The 27,509-nt window shown below is 44.9% G+C and overlaps 2 protein-coding genes across 2 annotated transcripts; one reads left to right on the forward strand and one right to left on the reverse strand.

Annotated features, from left to right (window-relative positions):
* Window positions 1-2,916: 2,916 nt before the first annotated feature.
* rbpjl (recombination signal binding protein for immunoglobulin kappa J region-like) lies at window positions 2,917-13,735 on the reverse strand. Its single transcript, XM_037448397.2, has 12 exons — window positions 13,341-13,735; window positions 10,642-10,786; window positions 8,511-8,636; window positions 8,308-8,378; window positions 8,097-8,215; window positions 7,457-7,631; window positions 6,808-6,945; window positions 6,066-6,178; window positions 4,726-4,866; window positions 4,377-4,532; window positions 4,161-4,264; window positions 2,917-3,589 (listed from the first exon to the last, which is right to left on the reverse strand). Exons 1-12 carry the CDS (start codon window positions 13,438-13,440, stop codon window positions 3,295-3,297), a joined length of 1,683 nt encoding a protein of 560 aa, XP_037304294.1. The 5' UTR covers window positions 13,441-13,735; the 3' UTR covers window positions 2,917-3,294.
* matn4 (matrilin 4) lies at window positions 10,512-23,940 on the forward strand. The gene is made up of 17 exons (XM_062564103.1): window positions 10,512-10,691; window positions 15,703-15,814; window positions 16,759-16,934; window positions 17,041-17,199; window positions 17,429-17,660; window positions 18,682-18,804; window positions 19,004-19,126; window positions 19,275-19,394; window positions 19,579-19,701; window positions 19,818-19,940; window positions 20,020-20,142; window positions 20,419-20,516; window positions 21,390-21,521; window positions 21,623-21,806; window positions 21,884-22,036; window positions 22,475-22,577; window positions 23,056-23,940. The coding sequence occupies exons 2-17, from the start codon at window positions 15,742-15,744 to the stop codon at window positions 23,114-23,116; spliced, it is 2,106 nt and encodes a 701-aa protein (XP_062420087.1). The 5' UTR covers window positions 10,512-10,691; window positions 15,703-15,741; the 3' UTR covers window positions 23,117-23,940.
* Window positions 23,941-27,509: the final 3,569 nt, after the last annotated feature.

The raw sequence follows: 27,509 nt of genomic DNA on the forward strand, positions 1-27,509 counted from the left end.
CAAGAAAACATCCCCCACACCATCACACCACCAGCAGCACCAGCAGCCTGCACAGTGGTACCAAGGCACGATGGATCCATGTTCTGATTCTGTTTACTCTACCATCTGAACGTCTCAACAGAAATCCAGACTCATCAGAGCAGGCAACATCTTTCCAGTCTTCAACTGTCCAATTTTGGTGAGGTCTTTGTAGTGGAGATGAGTGGAACCCGGTGGGCTCTTCTGCTGTTGCAGCCCATCCACCTCAAGGTTCTGCATGTTGTGGCTTCACAAAAGCTTTGCTGCTCACCTCGGTTGGAACGAGTGGTGATTTCAGTCAAAGTTGCTCTTCTATCAGCTTGAATCAGTCGGCCCATGACCTCTGACCTCTAGCATCAACAAGGCATTTTCGCCCACAGGTCTGCCGCATACTGGATGTTTTTCCCTTTTCACACCATTCTCTGTAAACCCTAGAAATGGTGGTGAGTGAAAATCCCAGAAACTGAGCAGATGGTGAAATATCAGACACCAACAACCAGGCCACGCTCCAAACTGCTTAAATCACCTTTCTGTCCCATTGTGACATTCAGTTTGGAGTTCAGGAGTCTTGACCAGGACCACACCCCACCCCTGAATGCATTGAAGCTACTGCCATGTGATTGGTTGATTAACTAATTGCATTAATGAGAAATGAATCAGGTGTTACTAATAATCCTTTAGGTGAGTGTATGTTTATATGAAGAGCAAAACTAAACCAACTAAACGGTGGAACCAGCTCTGTGATGACATCAGGACCACAGAGAGCCTACATCTTCAGACTAAAGACACATGGATATATATATATATATATGGATATATATATATATATATATCCATATATATATATATATATATATATGGATATATATATATATATATATCCATGTGTACATATATTTGTATTTATATATTTACTGTATATATAAGTGTATATTTTAACCAAGGAGCTGTCTGTCCTCCAGAAGAATTCTGTCCACTCAAACAAGCCTTCAGTCCCGTCTTGACAGGAACTAATAGAGACGTACATTCCTCTGTCTGTGTGTGTGTGTGTGTGTGTGTGTGTTGTCTTGCTTATATAATTAAGGGGCTTATTTTATTTTCAAAGACATTCCAAACATTTATCTGTGTTTTGTGTGTGTCAGTGTGTGTAACTGTGTTTGTCTGTATGTGTGTGTGTGTGTTTTTCTGTATGTGTGTGTGTGTGTGTGTGTGTGTGTGTGTGTGTGCGTTTAAATGACCATTGGCCTGCAGTGGAGCTCAATAACGTTCACATCCTGTGAGCTGATGAACTACACAATCACAATACCAATCAGATAACTAGAAAGCTGGTGCTAATTAGCGATCCTTGCTTACTAATGAACACATTTAATTTCATTCAAAAGCAACTCTGTCTGACTCCAATCAGTGCAAGTCACCGAGTGAAGTAATGACCAGGAATGTGTGGAATGCTTGTGACGGTTCCCTCCTTCTGACAGACAGGAGGCTCCTTCTGTTTTTTGTCCTTGGGGGGGGGGTCATTCACCATGACTTGGTCGCTTGAAAAGTAGCTTGCAAGCCCAAAAAGTGTGGGCACCCCTTGTAGGGACCTAGGAGGGAACCTGGAGGAACCCTGGGGAAGCCTCCAGGTTCCAGAGAAGAGCTGGATCAGGACTTCAGATGAGAGGAAGATGTTGATGCATCAGAGCCTGATGGTGATTTAAAAGCTATCAATGTTTGCCCAACACAACTACTGTGGGATGTGAAGGAAATAAAGCTCCTTCACATCCCACAGCTCACTGACCTGTTTGATCCTTCAAACATCTGAAGGCTGGAACCACAAAAACATCCTGAATGTTCTGTTTTGTTTTAGTGCCAGGCGTTTGTTTTTTCTACATTGGTTCCATGCGTTGCCAATGAAGTTAAAGCTGCATTCTAAAGCTGGTTAGTTTCACCACTGTTTCACCACAAAAACTGTAGAGGCATGAAGAAATCTGAATGCAGACGTAAATACACACAAATACACACATGCAAACACACAGTACAGTACATTACATTACATTACTAGTGCCGAGTTAACTTCAGGTAATTAGCTTCACATCTACCTACGGCTCTACATCTCAGATCTGGTGTCTCAGGGACACCGTGAGAAGACTTTCTTCTGGGAAGGAGAGGTGTGTTCTGGCCGAGGGGGTTTATCTTGTGGGAGGTCCAGTCATGCTGGTGTGATTACCTCCTGCTTCACTGGTTTTGGAACAGAGGAGCTGACTCGACTTCCAGGGATCAATGGATCAACAGGAACCTGAGCGGGGAAAGGGTGGTTTGGCCCCGCCCCTAGACTGTCTCAGGATTGGATTACCATAAGAAGGACAAAGAGACCCAACGGGAGGCACGTGGGAAGGGTGCAGTAGAAGATCACAATGAAACAAAGCAAAGCCGAGTAGACCCTCAGTAACCTGGCTGAGGGTCTGAAACATGTTGGACCTCGTGAAGCAGCCTTATCTTAAACTCCTCCTACTCTGTGCATGGGGCTCCAATTCACTGAGATCCCCTTAGTACACAGATAGGTTTGGAATCTCTTGTTTTAGTTTTTCACATGTTTTTAGCCTAGATAACTAGATAATACTACCAGTAACACCCCTACCATTAGAGCCACTATCAGTACTACTATCGATACCACCAGTACTACAACCAATACCAACACCAATTCCACCACTACAACCAATACCAATACCACCACTACTATCAATGGTTCGTCAGAAGCAGTTGACTTGCTTCCCAGAGACTCACTCAGCTGGTGAAGAACGTCACAAAGCTCAAGACAGATGTGCCTCATGACATGATTCCCGAGTAACAGTCTCACTTCTAAAAGCTTTTATTTAAATCTGTTCTCACATCAACACAACAAACGAGGACCCTGAATCACATGTAGCCAATTTATTGATTTATGTTGATACAGCTTAGGCAGTGATTATTGACTTTGATCGTTTAGCATCAATCATAGATCATTTGGAAATATAAATTAGAATATGAAGACATCTTTTTAGAACAAAACTCTTCTCGGTTCAGACGTTTTGCAAATATGACGAGCATAATGCAGATCTGCCTCCTTGTTTCTACTCGCATTACAGCAATTAAGATTCTGATATTTCTCTATCTGACAATCTGCCTTTAGCTTTAGATGCACATGACGGTGACGTTTACTCTGACATCATTCCGAGCATGTGAATGCCAAGCGTGGTGAAGATGAGGTCAGAGCATAACCCCGGCTCATGGAGGCCAGCCTGCAGGACAGGTGAGCTAGCTCTGCATGAAGAGGTGGAAGTTGGCTCTGGTGAATTCCTGATGGATGGTCTCCAGCAGGACGTCGTCCGGCTGGCCTCCCTCTGAGCCCCCCTCCCGCCTCCATCCTCCTGCCGCTCCACACAGGGGCGGCCGGAGCTCCGGTGTGTAGGTGAAGCTGAAGGCGGTGCGATATATGAGGCCGTCCAATCGAAGGAGCGACAGTGGGACGGTCGTGATGTGCCTCAGGCGTCGCCAGCCCTCGCTGACGATGGAGACGTCTGGGACGACGCAGAGCAGAGACTGAGGAGACCTGAGGGGACAAAACAAAGGGACACAAAGTACAACCTGGAGGACGGAACCTTCAGCTCAACTGGACGGTTCAAGGGTCTACGGCACAAAGGCCTATCGCTTCCAATGTGTCCAGTCTGTAGTAACGTTTTCAATGCAGTTATTATTGATAAAACATATTCGTTGAGTCATCACCTTTGGAGAGTCAGACTTCTTCTCATTCTTGTTTTTTATTGAAATTCCCCAACAAAGTTCTTTCATATTTTGGGTCAAATGGAACGTAATTTGGGTTCAAGCTGTTTTGTTGTGTAATATTTGGTGCCGAAGTGCCACTTAATTCGCTATAAAAACATTTATGTGCAGTTCTGCAGCTGGTGCCTCATAAATAACAAAATACAGGGCTTTGATTGTTAGAGGAAGATTCCACACAGGAGCTACTCGTGTGATCCGCTGACACCCTGAGGTTCCATATCTCAAGAATGTACTTCTTTATATCAGAATCTATAAAATGAATGCACATGGTGGTTCAGGCTCCACAGCCTTCATCTCTTAGGCTCCTCCTCTTTTATCACCTGTCCACACGTCACACCCACCTGAACATGGTCTCAGCCTCGCTGTTTCCAAACCACACCTTGAGATGAGGGCTCAGGTTCTCTCCGTGGACCTCCAGTGTAGCAACATGTCCTCCACCGTTAACCTGACGTAGCACACACATACAGGCACACATGGACACACCCGGACTCACAGTTTGTTTTAGGAAGACATCTAAAGTAACATATTCATATCACCTCCATTCCCCCCCAACTCACCTCTAACCCTGTGATGACAGGAAAAGGAGTGACTGGTGTCTGGATGCAGGAGGGTCCCTGATTGAAGGTGAACTCTACCGCCTCCACCCCGATGATGGTCCAGCAGGACCCGTCGTTCAGCACCACCCTGCTGGGGTCCTTGGCACTGGAAGGCGCCTGGATAGGAGGAAGAGGGTGGGAGGCCAGCATGAAGAGGAGCAGATAGGAGGAGAGCAGGACTAGAAGGAGCTAAGGAGGGTGGGGGGAAGCTTGAAAAGGAGCTAGGTAGAAAGGGGGTGGTATGAAGAGGAGCCGAGGAGGAGGAAGACGGGATGAAGAGGAGTCGGGCCGGGCAGGAGGGGGGCCTCACCTGGTGCAGCCCGACGACGTCGTTGGACAAACACAGGTAGGCCTGAGGGTCGTCTCGCAGCTGGAATGAGCACTTGTGGAGCTGAGAGACGGGCTCGTCCACGTCCAGGATGGCGTGCTGCTTGTTGACCTTACGGATGACCTGGACACACAGGAGCAGACTCAGGGTCAAACTGGGGGAGCGTGGACCGCCATGAACGACCTCCGTCTCAGTCTTAGCGGTCACAATGGATCGCCTTGGAACTGACTCCAAGGCTGCATGGAATAGTCCAGAAGGAACCTCCTAGCGTCCTTTCCTAACCACTTCCCCTTGACTGTTGAAGAAATTGTCACGTCGTGAAAGAAAAGGTGATAAAAGTGAACCTCAATGTTTAGACAGTCAGTTCAAGACTATCAAGAATATTCAAATAACAAAATAACACCTTTATTGTACATATGATTATCATAAAGTCTGTTACTAGAAAACTCTGCACACTTTGCATCAAGAAGAAGACCAAGACCTGACCAGATGAAATACCTGACAGGGTAAAGATAGCCTGGCTGTAAGGTGGAGTAGCTACAGCTGTGTGCAGGAAGCTGACAAAGCTGTGGGCTTTAGGAAGGGGATCTGTGGTGTCTCCAGACCTCACTCTAAGTACTAACACATTCAAACACACCCTGCACTGCAGCGCACACTCAACACACTCCTGCAGCAGTCTGCCGATCCAGCTCAACCTTCTGGTCAACCTCCACCTCTCTGCAGACAACCGCAACCTCCACCCGCTCATCACCGGCGTCGACTCAGCAGGAAAAAGGGCTCTCCATCCGAAAGCGTGGATGAGGACTATAGGGTCTATAAGGTAAAACCGACGTGGCGGCTCAGATCCCACAATGCACCAGTGCTGCTCTACACACTGAGATTAGAGAGGGACGGATGTCATCACGGACTTAAAGCTGATCCTGAGCTAAAACCTTTTCACCAACAGAGAAAACAAAACCAAAGACAGGAAGTGTTTCCGGAGGGACACTTATGAGTGACACACACGGCTGTAAATGTGTGAAACCTCACGCCATTCAGCAGAACATACCGATCAGTCCAGAATGTAGCAGGAAGAAAGAAATCAAATGTGTCTTTTATCATGATGTCTATGATAAAATATATCTTGCATGCATCAGCATATGTGCATCCTGTACCCATAATGCAAAGCGCTCCAACGGCAACGGTCTATGGTCACAACAACAAATACATCAACAGTGGTCATGTTGTAAATACCTGAGAAATAATGTTCTACCTCATGATGGACTCCATAAGGAATGCCATTGTACACTGTGTGCATGAGTGCGTTACTGTGTGTGCGTTACCATGGGCGGCAGAGCAGCTCCAGTCTCGGTGCACACTAACTGGACCACACAGCCGTAACAGATGAAGCCTTCGCTCAGCACAAAGTCTCCTTGGTCAGCACCCTGGTCCTCCACTAGACACACACACACACACAACCACACACAGCCACACACACGTACACACAATAACCACGCAATGAATCTACTGAACACAACGACGTCTCGATGTTTGGAGGATGAGCCAGAAAAGAAACGCCAGATACAGTGAGAGTTGTGTGTGGTTGTGTGTGTGTGTGTGTCTGTGTGGTCTATGAATAACCGAGGTTCAGTAGCAGTTAGTGGGAGGTCGCTGCACACCGCGTTAGATAAATAAGCTCTCAGAGTGTGAGGGAAGCTCACAGTGACTAGTGTTGGTCTTCTGATGTGGAACATGTACCATACGGTTGTTCGTCTCCCAGCATGCACTTGGGCTGAGGAGAATTGAGTTTCACATGTTCAGAAGTGTAGAGTAATGTCATCAGACCCGTGTAACCCTGTTCCCGTCACGTCTTCCCTCACTCATTTGAAAAAAACTCAGACATTGGGATGAGGTTCATGCTGCTGTAGAGCTTCGTCCTCAGTCTCGTCTCTAAGAGGCACCAAACCTCTCAGGTCTCAACATACCAGCTGGTCGTTTGAATCAATGAGCAACAATCAGAAAGGTCATGTGATCGGTGCAAACAATAACAACAAAAAGATGATTTTGTCTTGAAGAGAAACGTACCCAGGGTGATGGTGAAGGCGGTCCACTGCCTGGCGCTGGCTATGAAGGCTCCTCTGTCCACCGACAGGTAGCGAGTGCTGACGGTCTGAGAGCGAAGACGATTAAACAGAGCAACTCGAGAGCAGGAGGAGATACACACTGAGCACAGACACACACACAAGTAAATAGAGACACAAAAAACACTGACTTAAGAATGTACCTTTCATTGGTTGTTACATAATTTAATACAAGCATTACAGCAACAACAACCATTACTACCATTACAACCAAAAACACTGCAACCATCAAAACTACTACAACCATGAAAATACTACAACCATTAAAACGCCCTACGACCACTACAGATATTAAAACCACTACAACCACTACAACCACAACAACCATTATAAACCAAACCTGAACCTAATCCAAAATGACCCCTCAAACCAGTCCTTTGAGTCTCTTTATTTGCTAACACTGTTTGGGTGAAGATCTCAGATTGGTCCTCACAGAACCACGACCCACTGGGGTTTTGGAACGGACATACTCTAGATATCTGTTTACAGAATAATACATTTAACAGCTGCTAGCCCAGGTGGTAAATAAACCATGTGGATCAGATACAACCACAGCTGGACTTATAGAAGAAACTGGCGGACTGGGGACTCACGGTCGGCGTTCTTCATGGACTGTCTCTTCTGGGACGGCTTGGAGATGACTTTGATCATCCGGCTTTGGAACGAACCCACTTCCAGTCGGTGGCCCACAAACAGCCGCAGCAGCAAGCAGAAATGCTTCCTCTTGTCTTGGTCGGAGATGAACAGGGACTTGGCAGAGGCAAACATCTGACAAACGGAGGAGACAGAGGGACTTTATAAAACTCAGAGCGGAGACTCTGAGTCTGTTTGTGATACTCAATGTGTGCTCAGGGGACATAGAGTCTGCAAGAATAGTGTGCAGAAGAACACATGTTTGGTCACTTTATGTCTCCTGGGGTCTCCCCCTCAGACGAGGAAGCAGCCAGTGGACACAAGAAGCCAGTCCTTATTCTGTCAAACTCCACTGTTTCCCCGAGTCAACAACAAACCGCAATAAAGTAGCCGATGCTCTTGATAAACACAGACACAACAAAGTACAGGTCTGAGGTCAGTGTGGAGACAGCACAAACAGAAGGGCCCAACAGCAGATTATTAAAAAACAAGAGGTGCCTACAAAGAGCTTTGTGTCCTACAAAAGTCTATCAGGAAATGGCGTCTCTACGTCCTCCAGACTGACAGGCGTGCCCCGGCCACCTCGCCCAGACCTCCTACCCTGGAGTCCTGCTGCTCGTCGAAGGCCAGCTTGAAGGAGTCGGCCTGAGACTGAGCGAAGCTGTCCAGGCACATGTAACCGCACAGCCGGTACGCCGAGTCACCCCCCCGGCCGCTGGCTGGAGAGACATGAAGGGGGCGGGGATATCTTCAACAAACAGCTGTATTCGATGTTCTTCTCGTGAGCCCACTGTGTTTAAAGCTCATTCACCTTTCAGATGGTCCTGCATGACCCTCCATCCATCACCGCTGATGTAAACACAAGGAGGAGGGCAGAAGAACCTGAACAACAGAGGTCAGTCCATCAGAATCAGAACCACTTCTCAACTGCTACATCTCAAATGTAGATGTACCTTTCACTGTACTACATCTCAAAGGTATATGATGAAGCTGATAATACTTAAAGACTGAAACCTCTTCTCGTTTCCGTAGGACTTCTGAGCGACCTTGGCGTGCAGGATAGTGACGCTCTGGTCAGCATGAGTTTCTCTTCCTGGTTCCCTATGTGCTCCCAACTGATGATGAAAGCCCAGATCCAGTCTGCCGATTGGACGAGAGCGCTGTCATTCACAAACAGCCATGAAATAATTACTTTAACTGTATGTCCTGACCGGATGTTTTGTTTGAAACATTAGCTGAACTACCACTACGAGCACAATGTGTGGCGATATCGACTGAAGTTAGCATGCTAACCGGTTAGCTCCCTGGCTTGTAATACCGCTTGTGACCTGTAGAGGCGAAATGGAGTCCAGCCTCTACTCCGCCCACAGCGAGAGGACCCAGTTCGTTTGTTGGATTCAATAAACAACTTTACTTGCACATTATTTTACACTTTTTACAATACAACTTTATTAATACTTTTCAATATCACTGGGAACATTTCTCTTAATAACACGCTCAATGTATCAACTCTTATATCTGAGTTTCTATTATACACTGGTGTTAATATTACATGTTTTACAATATGTACATTTTTTTTGTAGTAATTTACTTTTCTGGATTGAGTTGCCTTAATCTTGTTGCCATTCTATTCTAAATTGCAGTAGCATTCGTGTTATTTCCTTCCCTCAAATATGTTCAAATATGTTTACTTTTTGGTGTATTGCTGTTGATTTCAACCTCGACCTTTGACCCGACCTAAACAAAGTATCCTCATAGCCCAGTTCTGAATGTGGCAGAAGATACAGGAATGTGGAGACAATGGAGAACTTATTCTGGTTCTGTTACCTGATCCTTGACACCAGGGACATAAAGAGGACAATGATGTCACCTATGCACATCTCTACGAAATGTTATTTTATAGCAGAAATAAATGAGTTTCTGCAACAGAAATGTTACGTAAATAAAATGTAATATTACACATTCATCCTTGGTGTAGTCCATCTAAACGACCAGTAAACTACCTGGTTATTTTAGACCAGTAAACTACTTGTGATTTCTGATAACTTAGTAAAGCTATGCTGGTTTTGAGCAAACGATCAGGGATCTGCTGGAGGAAATATCACACAGACGTTTTCTCCAGGAGCTACAGGACTCAATGGGACTGTTTTCTAAAATCCTCTTCAGCGTCCTTCACTGCATTGTGAATATCTTCCTCACAGCGGCCCACGTATCCAGAGTCTCGCCCAGTACACCTTTCAACCCAGTTCAGGGTTCACACATGACTGGCCGCCTGTGTGTGTGTGTGTGTGTGTGTGTGCTCAGGCTCCAGGGTACCAGCAGAAGTCAAAATTAGACATTCACATCTTTAAAGGTCAGAGGTCAGTGTGTCGGCAGCTCAGACCTTCTGGCATTTCACACCGTGAACACAGAATGGGGAGAAGTAACTTTCACCTCCTACTGAGTAATTATCTTCTGGTTCAGAGGTTGTTCTGGTGGAGAATTAGTTAATTTTGAGCCCAGACTGAACAGGTGGAACCAAGAAGTGTTCAGATCTTTTACTGCAGGAAAAGTACTAATACAACAGAGTGGAAATACTCCTGGATTCAAACCTCAGTACCATCAGTTTGGTCAGAACAATGTACTCAAGGTTTAAAGCTACTGTGTTGTGTTGAGTCTGTCAGAAGAGGTAGTGCCTCCAGTACCACCAGGGTCCTCTCCTTCTACCCCAGTAGGATCTCACAGTCTGGGTCTGGTGGACTGGTCTCTACTACAAGCCCTGAGCTGGAGGAGTTTCTGGTGAACCTGCATGATGTCATCTGGTTTCACCAGAACACGATTGGCTGTCAGGCTGTTTAAACTATAAAGAAATTAAACATCTTCTTTCTGATGGAGGTCCAAGGCGGAACTAAATGTTAATGTTAATGTTTCTGTATTAATGTGTTTGTGGCATGAGGCTCTGTGACGGACAGGGCTACAGGAGGAAGGGGGCGGGGTCTCCACCCTAAATGCCTCCACCTCTTGGAGCCCAGAGCAGGTCACGGAGCGAGAGGCGCACAGCGACACGTGAGACTTCCCCGTGAGGAGCTGTCGGGATAAAGGAGCGCGTCCCCGCCACTGTGTGCGTGTAACGGGACCTGTTGCCGCGGACGATCACCTGTCTTACCTGTCACACCCGGAGCCCGCAGCGTCGCGTCCCGCCAGCAGTGTCCCCAGGTGAGTGAGCGGGCTGGCCGGGGGGGGGGTCCCAAGAGGGGGGCAGAGCCGAGCCGAGTCCGCCTGCCGGGATCCGGGCAGGCTGGTCGATGATTCTGGCAGTTTGAAAAGATGAAGAAAAATGTTTATTTAATAATAACAATAGTAGTAATAATCAGCTGATCACCTAATAATAACAAGCTGCTTGAATCAATGATTCAATGTTGATGATCTCAAGTAGCTTTATTTTGTCAGTGTGAGCGACAGGAAGCTAGAAATAAATAAAACCGGTAGAGAGACAAAGAGAGAGAGAGAGAGAGAGAGAAAGAGAGAGAGAGAGAGGGGGGGGAGAGAGAGAGAGAGAGGGAGAGAGAGAGGGAGAGAGAGAGAGGGGGGGGAGAGAGAGAGAGAGAGGGGAGGGGGGAGAGAGAGAGAGAGGGAGAGAGAGAGAGGGGGGGGAGAGAGAGAGAGAGAGGGGAGGGGGGAGGGGAGGGGGGTATTTCTCTGGGTGCACACTGGTTGCCTGGAGGTGATGTTCAGCAGGATGAATTCAGACATGCAACAGGGAAGAATGGGACAGACAGGGAACCAGTCAAGCAGTGAGACAGGCAGACAGGCAGGGAACCAGTCAATCAGTGAGACAGGCAGACAGGCAGGGAACCAGTCAATCAGTGAGACAGGCAGACAGGCAGGAAACCAGTCAAGCAGTGAGACAGGTAGACAGACAGGGAACCAGTCAATCAGTGAGACAGGCAGGGAACCAGTCAAGCAGTGAGACAGGCAGACAGACAGGGCACATCTGGCTCTAATCTGAACCTCTAAATGGGGCAGTGTGTTCTTCTCCAGCTGTCATTCAAAACTAGCTAGATGTCTCGCTCCCTGCTGTCTGTCTGTCCCTCCTGTCTGTCTGAACCTGAATGTTTGAAACCTTTCCCTCACTCCTTCACCCCAGAGACAATATTGTCTTCAATCACTCTAAAACTTTGTCACAATGTGTCCTCGAAATAACACTATCTTTTGTCTCTTTGTTTCCTCAGAATCATACTGTCCTTTGACCCCTTGTGTCGTCACAATAACACTGTCTTTAGTGTCCTTAGAATCACGCTGTCTTTTGTTTCTTTGTGTCCTCGGAATCACGCTGTCCTTTTTGCGATTGTCTTTATGACAATAACAGACATCATGTACAGGAGCACATGTTTCATACAGCTCGTTTTCTCAACCTCAGGGTCACGACCCCAGGGAGGCGGGAGGGGGGTAATAGTTGTAGATGTTTGGTGTTTAGTTGGTCTCTACAGGTTGTCAATCACACTGTTGCTTTAAGAGGAATGTGTGTGTGCGGGTTAACCCTCACCTGCACACACACATAAACACACACACAATCACATGCACCGAACTTAAAAAGTACCTTATCGGCTCATGCAGACAGTGGTAGAGTGATTTAGTCAATAAAAGCAAAATAAAAATAATCCCATGAACTGTGAATTGTTGCCAAAAAACCTGAGACCTAGTTTAAAAATTAGCACTTAACTTGACTCACAGTAAAAAGGTGCTGGGTTCGACTCCACTATGTTCTCCTGTGGCTGTGGGTTCTCTTTGGGTTCCCCAGCTTCTTGCTCTGGGGGCTAATGGTGACTGAATTATTCGTGGATGTGTGTGTGAGAGGTTGTGTGTCTCTCTGTCAGCCCTGCGATTGACTGGTGATCGATCCAGGATGCACCCAGTCAGCCGGACATTAGGTGGGATTCACTGCAACTGCCAAAAAACCTCAGTCAGGCTGAGACAATATACAGGTGAAACTCGAAAAATTAGAATATCGTGCAAAAGCTCATTACTTTCAGTAATTCAAATTAAAATGTGAAACTAATATATTATATAGACTCATTACAGGCAAAGTGAGATATTTCAAGCCTTTATTTGATATAATTTTAATGATTATGGCTATATATAAGCCATATACCACCTCTACTCACTATACCTGCACTAGGTACCACCTCCACTCACTATACCAGGACCAGGTACCACCTCTACTCACTATACCTGCACTAGGTACCACCTCCACTCACTATACCAGGACCAGGTACCACCTCTACTCACTATACCTGCACTAGGTACCACCTCCACTCACTATACCAGGACCAGGTACCACCTCTACTCACTATACCTGCACTAGGTACCACCTCCACTCACTATACCAGGACCAGGTACCACCTCTACTCACTATACCTGCACTAGGTACCACCTCTACTCACTATACCTGCACTAGGTACCACCTCCACTCACTATACCAGGACCAGGTACCACCTCTACTCACTATACCTGCACTAGGTACCACCTCCACTCACTATACCAGGACCAGGTATCAGTCAACCCACTATACCAGGACCAGGTATCAGTCTACCCTCTATACCAGGACCAGGTAGTAGTCTACCCACTATACCAGGACCAGGTAGTAGTCTACCCACTATACCAGGACCAGGTAGTAGTCTACCCATTATACTTGAAAAAGCAATATTGAAGCAATACCGTCACATACCGGGATACCGTCAGAATCTTTCTAAATGCTGTGACATGAATTTTGGCCATACCGCTCAACCATAACCTGGACTAGGTAGCACTTACTTATAGCTCAGCTAAATGATGAATGTAAAGTTAACGTCCTGCGTCTCTCACCGTTGCCGGTGTGTAGAGCGTCCATGACGACCTGGTCAGGAGGAGGCGTTGCTTGGGTCCATTGGCTGAAGATGTCTTGCTCAACACAACATGGACTCATACAAACGACCAGTGATACAAGCAGCCTGATGGTCCGCTGGTCTCTGAACACAAAAGGAGGGATGGAAGCCAGAGCGTGACGTGGTGATGAACATCAGTCTCACCATGACAACACAAAGCCTCTTCCTCTTCTTCTTTTGGCTGAACCTCTCTGTCCAGATGTTCAAGTGAAGCACCGTGAGAGTAAGACGGTTGGCTCGGTTAGAACACGTCAGTCAACCAACTAGTGTCACCAGTAAGACCAGACCAGAGCTGTAGCTCAGCATACAGTAAGAGAGGCTGTGTGTGTTTACCCTCCATCCTGGACCTGTTATCAGACCCCTGTGTGTGTGTGTGTGTGTGTTTAGGGAGATAGCCACCTGTGGCCGGCAGGAAGGTTTCTCACACACACCTTTCCTCCGTCCTTACTTTTCTCTTCTCTGATTGGTTCAAATTTGTTTTATTTATTGTTTATACCTTCATATAATTTGTGTACAAGTAATATTTAAAATTCTACAAGGGATCCGTCTCTGGCTGTGTCTTCCTGCATTTCTTTGAGTGTCTTTTTCTCTTTGTGCCTTTGTCTCCTTGTCTCTCTCTTTGTGTCCCTGTCTCTCAGTGTCTTTGTCTCTGCTGTTAGCGTCACATCGAGCTGAAACAATCGCCTCTTGAACTCTGTGTTTCCATTCACCGTTCCCCCACCATACATCCATCGAGTGAGCTCCTCAGCTGACTGCTTTCGACACGAAGGAGTAGCGCCTCAACTCCCTCCTGATGTCCGAGCTCCACGTCTTACCTTCTGTACATTAGGGACATATTTAAGAGTTCTGCTACGCTCTGATCTGTTCTGCAGAATCCCGTCAGAGGACATGGAGACAGAAGTCTGCAGAAGGCGTTAGCATGTTGTGCTTTGCAGCAGCAGGAAGTGATGGACCTGTGAAGCCCTTACGACCAAGGAACCTTGAGAGGAACCTGATGGGAGCGGGCGTAATGAACGTTATGGCGTTAGAGGACAAACAATGAGCCCCTCTCTTTGTCTGACTAGTTAGGTTGGGTTAAGGAGAGGGATCAGATGAGCTGAGGAGGCGAGCTGTACCGACCAGGCCCAAAAGGAGGGAATCAAAAGGCTGTTGTTAAACACAAAGCTAATCCTGGACAGACCAGATGATTTATTGTAAAGACTGACAACCTTCTGCAGCTGTGAGACAAACCAACACATAACCACTTCCTCAGTACTGACACCATCATATAGAGGTACTACCTATGAAATGTACAGAAATATTTACCCCTAAACTGTAGGATGAATTCATGAGTATTCAGTCAATGATAATGACATCTATAAGGATGATTGATCCAGTAGTGTGAGGCACTAATGTGCTCAGACACCAAATGTATAGTCTCTTTACTGTCACTAGATGGTTACTTTATAGTTCCTTCAAAGCAGGGGTTCTTAACCTTTTTGACCTCCGGGCCCAACTTTGTGGTACAAAGTGCCCTGTGGCCCGTTCAAATATTAACACTGTCTGGGATTAACTAATTCATATCATTCTAGGTTGGATTTGTATTCCATGACGGCCTGCATCTGTAGCCCATTTTTTTTTCTTAAAAAAAAATCCACCGGCTTTTCCACGAGCGTTGGATCTTTGGTTAATTATTATTATTTGGGCGAACTGCCCAAGCGGGAGGGGGGTGGGGGGGAGATCACCATCACCTGGTTGAATGAAAAGTAGCTTGCAAACCGAAAAATGTGTGTTAGACCTTTTTGTCGATGGCGTCTCTCCAGGCAGCAGCGCCTGCTTGAAAATGACTGTGTCCCCCCATGCCGCCAGTCCGTACCCCCCCCCCCCCTGTGTGTGTATGTATGTGTGTGTGTGTGTGTGGAAGCTGCACGTGCTAGTAGCAGCATGATGGTATTAGATTGTTGTTTAGTAAGGGAGACAGGAAAAGGGTGCTGGGGGGAAGGTGTTTGCGTGGGGGGGGGGGCTTGGCAACAGAAAGTCAGTCCTTTAAGCATGAAGTGATATTCCTATTACAGTGAGACACTTTTAAATACTGTCCGTATATAGTATAATATACAGTGTATACTCTGTATTTGTACTGTATATATATATATATTTATGTAATGCCCTGTGTGTTGTTTTAAACACATCATCACATACTTAATTAAATCCCAGAAACACAAAGCTGCTTTTTGATGTCTCGAAAGTAAGAAAATAATAAAATTAATTTTTTCCTCTGGAGTTACCTCAGACCACCTCTGCATTCCCCCCCCTCCCCCTCACAGGCTGATCCGGTTCCAGTCTGCTAGAAGAGGATCCAGAGGATGAAGATGGGTGCGCTGTGTGGCTTCGTCCTGACGACTCTGCTCGTCCTCGCCTCCGCACGACCCAAAGCAGGTCAGTTATTAATAACCCTATGCATAACAATATAATACATATAATCCCAACACTATCATAACAACTAGGGCTGTCAACATAAACACGTTAATCTATGCGATTAATGTGGCTGAGATGCAACAAAATATTTAAAACAGAGGCCCGAAGAACTGTGTCAAACTAAAGGGGGGGAGTGGCAAACGGACCACTTTAGCGCTGCTATGCTAAGCTAGCTGCTATGCTAAGCTAGCTGCTAGGCTACTTAATGTTGGGGACATTGTTGGCTGTTAAATGATGGAGAGATGAGAGCAAAGTGCACGAGGACAGCAGGTTCCACCTCCAACATGATCACATGTTGAGTTTGTGTTTAAAATAACATTAACAATTAAACAACAGTGTCTAAAATACACGCTTTCTAAAGTGATTAAAATTATACTCATTACTTTTAAGATTTAGTCTTTAGAAGAAAAAATATTGTAACAACAACATTCAATTCATCAATCGAGATTAATGAATAAAAAAATAATTGTGATTAATTTGTTAATTTTTTTAATTCGATTGACAGCCCTAATAATAATCCTAACAAGACCTAAAGCAGCTCAGCCCTCATTATTAATTAAACTTGTCTTAAGTCAGATTCCAGCATTTAAATTCACCAAATATCATGCTTCTTTTCCTTTTTATTGAAGAAGAATATATTCCCAAAAATCTTGAAGGCAACGTGATTTATGAGTCTTCATGAGCTCATGTTGGACCCAAATCAATTTATGAAGACTCAGAACCACACAGACCCACCTGGGACCGCCTCACGTCTGCACGGCTACACACACACACACACACACTATCACATCAGATCATTGTCCCCAGAAGGTAGACTTTTACTGGCGTTCTCTTCTAACATCACAGAGGTCAAAGCCCCTCTTTGAGTCCTAACCGAATCCCCCGGTTGCCCTTCCTCCTCTCAGGTCCGGAGCAGAAGTGTAAGTCCGGTCCGGTGGATCTGGTCTTCCTCATCGACAGCTCCCGCAGCGTCCGGCCACACGAGTTCGAGACCATGAGGAAGTTCATGATTGACATCCTTAGCACCTTGGACATCGGACTCAACGCCACCAGGGTGGGAGTGGTTCAGTACTCCAGCCAGGTACCGAGCCCGGACTTCTCTGTCCTGTTTGCACTTCCTTCTCCTCCTGCAATACAGGTGGTGATGATGATGATGATGTTCAGACCTGCTCCTCTTTTGTCTCCAGGTGCGCAGCGAGTTCTCCCTGAAGACACACCCCAGGCTGGACGCCATGGTGAAGGGCATCAATGAGATCATCCCCCTCGCTCAGGGGACCATGACCGGACTCGCCATCAAATATGTGATGAACGAGGCTTTCATTGACGAGGAGGGAGACCGGCCAAAGGTTATTGAGATGACGTTACTTTGGATGAGGTTAACGGTGAAAGATATGTCACAGAACAGTAATTAAAGCTAAATGTTATTTATTCTTATATGAAGATTCAAAGTAGAGAAACAGTTCAAATAGATGAAGGACATCTCTTTATTTCTAGTGAACCATTACTGTTACTGAATAACAAGGATTCTAACCTCCGTAGTGAGTTCTGACCCTGGAGGTCTTTTGTCCCACCCAGGTACCCAACGTGGCCGTGATCGTGACGGACGGGCGTCCTCAGGACCGCGTGGCAGAGGTGGCGGCCGAGGCCAGAGGGAAAGGCATCGAGATCTATGCCGTGGGCGTGGCCAGGGCCGACATGGCGTCGCTAAGGGCTATGGCATCGCCGCCCTTTGAGGACCATGTCTTCCTGGTGGAGTCCTTCGACCTCATCCACCAGTTCGGGTTGCAGTTCCAGGACAAGCTCTGTGGTAAGATGGCGGGATAGGAAGTCCACATTGTCTTCTTCTGTTAATCTGGGAGGATGAAGACAAGGACAAACATGTCCCCCACATAAAAAGAGCAGAGGTCAAATTTCAGATTTCATTACTTTGTAGTTATAAAACATATTGAGCAAAACTATGGAAGCCCATTTCTGCCACAAAAAAAAGAAGAGTTAGAAAGTGATGACTTAAAAAGTCGGAATAATGACTTAAGATATGTGCATGCGCAAGCTGGTTGTTGACGTCACTACGGTCTCAGAAAGGTGTCGTTGGTGTTTTACGTCTCGCTGATGAGCGATTGAACCGGGAAATCTGAAACTGTGAATATCTGTAAACGTTCTACAGACACTTTTACCCACTCAGTCCCCCCCCTTACCCCCCCCCCACCCTCATAACCAACAGGGAGGGACAGGGACGTCTATTTCACGTCAGACACCACAAAAGTCTCCAATTAATCCAGATCGCTGGATTCGTCGCTTTTGTAAAAAAGTCGCCAATAGGGTTTGGAAACCACTACAAACAACGAAGGGGGCTGCGCATATCTTAAGTCATTATTTCAACTTTCTAACCCTTCTTTTTTGTGGCGGAAATGGGCTTCCACATATGACATCCCAGGTGATGACATCACCCCTGCACGTCCTGTGAAGCTGCTGTTTCTATCAATAGAATAGAATAGAAGTACTTTATTGATCCCCCAAGGGGAAATTCAAATAACAATATCTATGACGTGTTTTTTTCTTTAACTTGATGTCACTTGAATCAGTCGCCTCTGTAGCTGCAGCTTAAACGTTAGCTGCTACTAGCTTAGCACACCTGAATCGCTGACCCAACAGTAGCTGGCACAGCTGCATTATCTATGGCTCCGCTGTTTGATACAGAAACACCATTATTATGTATATGGAGTCCAACAAAGAACTCCATGTGATAGATATTTATCATGAGATGATTATTATACATATATGTGTATATATATATATATATATATATCTCATGGCTCTCTCTGCTGCAGGTGTCGATCTGTGCTTGGAGTCAGAACACAGCTGTGAGCACATCTGTGAGAGCTCCCCGGGCTCCTTCCACTGCCTCTGTCTGCCCGGCTACACGCTGCGGGAGGACGGGAAGACGTGTGCAGGTAAGCAGAAGGTCCAAAGCACCTCACCGGGGCCACAAACAGGAAGTGCTCCAGGACTCGATCCAGAGAAGATAGCCAAGCTTAATATTCAAAATGTGTCCTTATGAGGATTAATGCAGAAAGGGCAGATTCATACTCAATAATATGTGTGTGTGTGTGTGTGTGTGTGTGTTTGTGTGCGTGCGTGTGTGTGTTCCAGCCATCGATCTGTGCGCTGAGGGGAAACACGACTGTGAGCAGATCTGTGTCTCTTCTCCTGGTTCTTTCACCTGCGACTGTAACAAAGGCTTCAAACTAAACGAGGACAAGAAGACGTGCACAAGTTGGTGCACAAACACACAAACATGTAGACACACTGCTGACTCAAAAGAACTAAAACTATTCTCCTTCTTAGATCTCAGAACGTATTTAACATTTGTTGCTTGTGACACAAGAGAAGTGTTGATGTAAACTCCCCCCCCCCCCCACAGTGATCGACTACTGTTCGTTCGGGAACCACAGTTGCGATCACGAGTGTGAGAGCGTGCTCAACGGCTACTTCTGCCGCTGTAACCATGGATACAGGCTGCTGGACGCCAAGCGCTGTGAGGGTGAGTACACAACAATAACTTTTATATTTATATATTTTTTTAGGTTTTTAGGTTTTAAGTTTATTTACCCTCCAACGTTTTATCCATCTGATTGATGAAACCGTGTCCATGATATATATATATATATATATATATATATATCCACATAACACACACTTTATATTAACGTGTGTGTGTCCTGCAGCCATCGACCTTTGCGCTGAGGAGAAACACAACTGTGAGCAGATCTGTTTCAGCGCTCCGGGCGTCTTCACTTGCGACTGCAACGAAGGCTTCAAGCTGAACGAGGACAAGAAGACGTGCACGCGTGAGTCAGGCCCCACACGCACACACACCAGAGCAAAAGATTGTACTTCCTCCCTTAGAAGATGAGCAGCACATTTCATCTTCTGATGTGTCATTGTGCGTGTGTGTGTCCTCCAGCCATCGACATGTGCGCCGAGGGGAAACATGACTGTGAGCAGATTTGCATCAGTGCGCGCGGCGTCTTCATCTGCGACTGCAACAAAGGCTTCAAGCTGAACGAGGACAGGAGGACATGCACAAGTCAGTGAGGTTATGGGAGGGGGGAGGGGGACATTGATCTCAAGATTAAAGTAAAGCCTGACTGACCCTGTGTCTGCAGACATGGACCTGTGCAGCAGCGTGCAGCACGGCTGTGAGCATCAGTGCGTGAGCACCCCGGGGTCCTTCTACTGCGTCTGTCCTGAGGGACAGCTGCTGCAGGAGGACGGGCGCAGCTGTGGCAGTGAGTCCTTTAATGTCCCGTGGGCCGGGATCCAGACCGACTTTTCTTCATCCTGTAATACATAAAAAAAGGATTAAACATTAACATTGAGATTACCTTTAACATTTAACATAATAATAAATAATTTAACACAATAAAATTGACAGTAACAAAGAACACGCTGTGATGCTGCACATTCTGCAGATTTCTGTACGATACGATAACGATGGTTGTCTGAGAGAAGCTTGTGTCCCTCAATATGAATAATACCTTGTAACTTTAGCTTCTCTTTTTCAGGCTGTAAGTCAGCAAACATCGACCTGGTGCTCCTCATCGACGGATCTAAGAGCGTCAGGCCTCAGAACTTTGAGCTGGTCAAGAAGTTTGTCAACCAGGTGGGACTTCTTCCCACATCAAGATATATATATATATATATATATATATATATATAGAGATAGATATATATATATATATAGATATAGATATAGATATGGGACATACAACATATTCATATGCATACATATATTTCAACGGAATCCCATCTGTTCGTATCAGTCTGGCGTTACACCGGTTTCAAACCGTCATATCGGTGCACGATAACAACCGCTCACCGCAGCGGTCACAGCTACTTACGTGGACTGAGATGGAGTCAGGGTTATACCTTTATTAGAACAATGAATATCCCACAACAAACACTCTTTAACAGGGTAAAACAAGACAACACAACAGCTTGTTACACCACTAATTGTACATTTATTAAATGACAAAGCTGAACTGCATGCTGGGTACAGCTCGCCTGCAGTGTGTCGAGCTGCTGGTTTCGTCTCCAGTGGCAACAATTTCCTCCAACACGCTCTCTGCTGAGTCCAGACCGTTAACCTGTCATGGCAGCGCGAGTGATCAGTGAAGCCAAAGGTCCGACATCACTTCATGAGGCACTTGTGACGAGAAGCAATGGAGCAACATTTCAGACGTGGGGAATGCAGGTGGACGAAACAGGAAGAGACGGAACGCAAGACACGCCTCACAAACAGCTGTTGCTGTACAGGTGGCCGAGGTCAATGAATGAGAAAACGGATTCCATGATTTACCTTGAATAACGTGATAGGAATCTTTGTTCATACCGCCCAGCCCTGCCAAGTATCATAGACATCACACAATAGACACAAAAAAACAAACAAAAGACAAACAAAAGTGCAGAAAAACAAGAATTCTCGTCCCTCCTCCTCCTGCTCCTCGTCCCTCACACGTCCTTCTCGTCCCTCCAGGTGGTGGACTCTCTGGACGTGTCGGCTCAGGGTACCAGGGTGGGTCTGGTCCAGTACTCGTCTCGGGTCCGGACCGAGTTCCCTCTCAACAGGCATCACACAGCTGATGAGATCAAAGCTGCCGTCATGAAGGTGAAGCCGGTGTTCTTGAACGCTTTTAGGCCAGAGATCTTTAAAGAAGGTCCAACTCTGATTCGAGCCGTCCCACCACAGCTGTCGTTGTCCTCTTCCAGGTGGACTACATGGAGAAAGGCACCATGACGGGTCTGGCCCTGAAGCACATGCTGGAGACCAGCTTCTCGGAGGCTGAGGGCGCTCGACCTGCCGGCCGCAACATCCCCCGAGTCGGGCTGGTCTTCACAGACGGACGCTCGCAGGACGACATCACAGAGTTCGCCAAGAAGGCCAAAGAAGCTGGTAAGACCTCAGGGGGGGGACCAGCTGTGGTCCGGTTTCTGCAGGCGACCTGCTCACAAGTGTGTGCGTGTTTGCAGGTATCACCATGTACGCCGTAGGCGTGGGCAAAGCCGTGGAGGACGAGCTGCGTGAGATCGCCTCGGAGCCACTGGACAAACATTTCTACTACACCACCGACTTCAGCGCCATCAGCACCATCGCAGAGAACCTCAAACTCAACGTGTGCCCAGGTACGCTACCAGCACATGTGCTCACATTAAGACAACAGCAGAATTATTAAACTAAATGAATTAATTAATAATTAAATTAAACTATACAGATACTTCATTAATTTGCATCAAAGCTTTTATTAATAACAGGATTTTTATCTTGTTCAACAAAGGTAAAAACCTATGTGACACCAGTCTCAGTGCACGATGTCACAATATCATGATGTCATCATGTGCTGATGTCACAATGTCACAATGTCAGAATGTCCTTTTCTGATGTGATGCTCTTTGGCTCCATCTACTGATAGCAGATGGCGGCAGGAACTGAGGATCTCAGCAGTGAGAGTGAATCAAAAAACAAATGTTGAGTTGAATAAAGGTTGTAGTGCAGAGGGTTAACGTGTCGTTCCAGTATGTCGTCACGTACCTGCCTCTGACGGACATGATGTGCTTGTGCAGCGGAGAGTCAGGGGGAGATCGAGGTGAAGGACCCGTGTGCCTGTGAGAGTCTGGTGGAGTTCCAGCAGGCCACCATGAGCAGCCTGGAGCAGCTCACCAGCAAACATATCCTTCATCTAAAGATAATATTCATCCAAACGCTAATAGGTGGACAGACCAGGACTCGGTTTGTATTCTGGATCACAGGTGAGGAGCACAGACCGGTTCCTCAGTAAGTCACAGAGGAACCTGTCTGAAGACTTCTGAGTATGATAAGAATAAGTAGATTTTCTACTTTGTGGAATCTGCTGAAACTATGAACCATGTTTTTGTTACTTTACAATGAGATGTTTAAATCTACATATGGAGTCCTCCATATTTCTACAGTAGCTCAGAGAGGACCAAACAAGAATTAAATTCACTCAATCATCAAATATTCTTCTGTTCTGTTTGAGTTTTGGGTGCTGGATCATATATATGATATCAACCCTAACTCTATATATTATAATCCTCCTAGCACATACTGTTAACAGCTCATGGTTAGAGATGAAGCCTAACTCCAGATTAAACATAAGCAAAACATCTCCCTTAATGATGCGTCTACTGTCGGCCATGACGGCGCGTCTGGAGCAACTGGAGAACCAGCTTCTCTCCAGGAAGTGATTGGATCCTCATCAACATCACAGAGGAAGAGGAACAGACCGAGGAAGAGGAGGGGCACACCACAAACAAGCGGACAAAAACCGAAGCAACCTTTGACACGAGACCTTTGTGGCCTTCAGTTGGTCCCCTAGAGGAAACCTTCACCTGAAGGCTGGTGATACAGGGTCACACTTTCTCTCTAAAGTTTTAACAACACATTAAAAATGACCAATGCTTCACTATCTACATGTAGGATTTACAACAGGTGTTATAACTGGTGTTATTAATAACAGATGTTATGACATCAATCCTACATGTAGGGTGTACAACAGATGTTATAACTGGTGGCATAACCGTCTGTCTTTATAAACTGGATATTATCTGATACGTCAGCGCTCTGTTTACATCTCCTCTGGTGTTTAATGTGATGTCTTTGAATAAAGATGAATGTGTCGTTACCACTCCTGATGGTACATCCCGACTGATCTGACTGATGAAGAGGAGAGTGGGTTATGTTTCAAATTAAAAGGGAAGCCCTTGGTCACCACTGAATATGCTCTCTCTCTCTCTCTCTTAAATCTCATTTGTTCTCCACTGCACTTATATAGATTCATTCTTTAACACGTCCGACTATTATAAGAATTATAAAGTGGTCCTTCATCATCATCATCGTATCATCAGACTGATAATGTTGATCATTTGGTTTCTCGCTTGTAGAAGCCAAAGACCACCACACATGTATACTCTTTGTATTTGAACACCTGTATGTTTTTGTATATTTTAGAACACCTGTTCCTTTTTGTATTTCTCTGATGAATCTCTGTATTGGAGCACAGACGGCAATAAAAGAGTCAACTTTTCACTTCTGAGTCATGTGTTGAATATGAAGAAATCAAACACAGGTCAGCTGTTTTGTGGTGCAAAGCTCCAGTCATTTGAAAGAAAATACTGTAGCAATCATTCCTTCATTATTGGAAAAATGTTCTACAGGTTAAATTGTGTTTTGACCTTCACATTGTTTTACTTGAGCAGATCTATATATCTTCAAACTGCTTATCCTGTACTCAGGGTTGCGGGGGGAAAGATGGCCGCAGGAGGTGGGGTACACCCTGGATTGGTCGCCAGCCAATCACAGGGCAACACAGACAAACAACCATTCACCCTCACATCCACACACCTACGGGCAATTTAGAGTTCCCAATCAACCTGATCCCCAGAGCACGTCTTTGGGAGGAAGCCGGAGTGAACCCACGGACAAGCAGAGAACATGCAGACTCCACACAGAAAGGCCAGTGGATGGAGTTGAACCCAGGACCTTCTTGCTCTGAGGCGGATCAGCAGATCCAATAAGCATTAAATAAATAACTGGTAAAATAGGAATGATTTAATGAACTGTCTACATTTCCTATGATTAGTACTAATCACAAAACCGTGGCTAATAAGAAACCATCACAAGCCCACGGGCCATGTATGCCTACTCATTCATGGAATTCGACTTGGGTCTCAACTTACGTACACAGGACATACAAATGAACAAGCAATTTTAAAATATAAGAATATGAAAGGACAACAGAAACAGAACAGATGTAAGTATAAATATATATAGGGTTAGGGTTAGGGTTATATATATATATATATATATATATATATATATACATACATAAAGGTAGAGGTAGAGATCCTCAGAACTTAGTTCAGATGAGCTGCTCTCATCAGTGATGTCTAAAAGATCTTTGAGGTTTTCCCAAATGTTTAGAATAATCTTTTTGGGCAAGATTTTTTCTTGTAATGGTTTTTATTATTTTGTCCAAACAAAGGTCACTGAACTTATCTTTGTCAGACTTTTAACCTTGTTTAATGAATGAAGTAATTGTCTATGACAGGCTTGTTTTGGAGGAGCGCAGGGTTCTGATTAGAGAGAAGCTCCACGGGGATCAGCGGATGCTTCGTTAACTTCACCATGACCTTTACAAGCTGTTCTCAGCAAGCCTTTTGTTCCTCTGTCTCACTTTGGGATTTGTTATTCGAGCTATTTCTCGTCAGTGTGGTTTTGAATAGGAGCCTCTACTAACATAAAACAGTTATTGCACTAGAACTTCTACCAAGAAAGAAAAAGTGAATTAGTTCCCCTGCGGCTGGTGGATTCTTTTTTGGTAGGGCCAATCAATCAGTAAACATGCTAGCATGATTCAATGCAAAAAACAACGGTATCAAACACACATTATTACTTTGCAGTTAAATATTTAACATTTATTCCAACTGTTTAGTATAATAAGGACATCTTATTCAAACAATTTAGTATATCAATGAATATATATAACCATATATAACTACCAAATGTACATATGTATAACAAGCAGAACAAAAACTTTCTGGACCTTGCTATAAAATTAATTAATTTTGCGTTTTGTGTGAATATTCTCTATTCTTTGCACTTCATAGAGACTAGACTTTGACCAGCTCCTCCCTGGGACTTTGTTACAGCCACTTAGAATTTTGACAAAAAAAAACAAAGGCCTTAAAAGTTCTTAAAATCTTTTGTCCTCCACTTACGCTGTTGCTGTGGCAATCTGTTATTTCAGTCAAAACAGAGATACCTTTGAGTATAAAGAGGTTTTTAGTTTTAGTGTGAGTCTTCATAGCATATCCTCTAAACAAATAGTGATTCAGTTTCATGATAACCGAAGAGAAAGTTATCTTAAAGTTAAATATCATATGACTTTGAGAGAAATAGATCTTGACAGGAAAGTTCGTGATCATTAAACAAACATTAGAGGAAAGTTAATAGCAAACATTGTGAGGAGGCAGATGATGATGACATCGTCCACTGGGAATGTCCTTCTTTCTCACTCAACTCTGTCGAGGATGCTGCTCAGGGCCGTGTTAAACATCATCAGACTCTTTTAATGTCCTCTCTGAGGATGTTTCTAACAAACAAAGCTCACTACACAACAAGTGCGTGACCTTTACCGATGGCACGTCCCTCGCCTCCTGGGACCACCGAGGAGTCGGGGAAGATAAGGATGTCCCCAGGGGAGCCAACCAGCTCTCAGGACAGAAGAAGAACTGAGCGACTTCCTCCAACATAACCGTCATCATAACTTTTAGAAAAGATCATACAGAAGAGCAACGCAGCTTTTATTTGCTTCCTACATTATTGTACAGATTCTGCCACAATCCATTAGTCCAATCCTCTATGGCATTAGAGACAAGACTTTTAGGATACACTTGAAAAGTAATCTGTGGTGTTGAGTCAGCTCACTGTGAACTTACCCAAGAAGGGTTTTCCAGAGGAAAAAGCAACATTTTCTCAACTTCAGGTGATGAAGCAATGAATTATCCTGATTTTTCTGATCGGAAACATACAAACAGGAATTAGTGCTTTTTCTGTTGGGAATTATCTTGACTATGTGTTGTCCTGTGTTGAGATTATTAATTTTTTATTTTTGTCCAATTTTCAATTGCACAACAATAATTCAATTGGTTTCAAAATAATATTTAGTTTCACGATAATTCGAAAACGCGTGTTTATTTACTGAATGCTTTTAAAGAAAGTTGAAAATTGGCCTTTGAAAAAGCAACTTTGTTGATGGTATTTCATTAATGAAAATAACTTTGATATCCCTAAAACTGAAAAAAGACCGGTTACGGCTTCCTCTTGTACCTATCATAACATAAAAAAGTTTTTATTGTTTATAAAAGTTATTGTTCATTAATTATAATTCAGGGGACAAATTGATCAGGTCAGCATTTGCACTCATTCTTTAAATCTCCCCTCACTGGGTAACAAAGTCTGGTGAGGATTTTACCGAGGACTAACTCTATACACTTTAAAGCAGTGTCAGTAGTTCATGGTTTCAGCAATCACAATTTAAAAGCTTTTAAAAGAAAATCATAAAAAGTCCCCAAAGCACACTGTAGGATTTCAGGAATACAAAGGTCATACTAACTCTTCCAAGAAGAATCTTTTATGGAGGATCTAAAGAATGTGAACTGGTCAATAGTGTGTCAAGAGGAGGATTCTGATATTACAATTATTATTACAAAAAAAAGTTATGGATTTAGCATTATGGCCCTCTCTTGGATGGTTTGTTATTTTTCTGAGAGATCGCAATATTTGTCTTATGATGGTAGTTTTTCTGACTGTAGAGATCTTAGCTGTAGAGTTCCACAAGGAAGTTTCTTAGGCCCTTTTCTATTTTCACAAATAATCTCCCTTTGTCAATCAAGAATGTATGCTAACAACACAACACTAGCAGTGCTGTGAACCAACTAGCCCTTAATATTTCTAAAACTAAAAGTATTGTTTGTGGTTTAAGGAATATGCTTGATAGTGACACACTGCTTCACCTGGCTATGTCGGGTTTGCCAATAGAACAGATCAAGAGCACCAAACTGCTGGGTGCAGTGGTCA

Source organism: Pungitius pungitius, chromosome 8 (genome assembly GCF_949316345.1).
Source record: "Pungitius pungitius chromosome 8, fPunPun2.1, whole genome shotgun sequence".
In the NCBI taxonomy this organism is placed as follows: domain Eukaryota; kingdom Metazoa; phylum Chordata; class Actinopteri; order Perciformes; family Gasterosteidae; genus Pungitius; species Pungitius pungitius.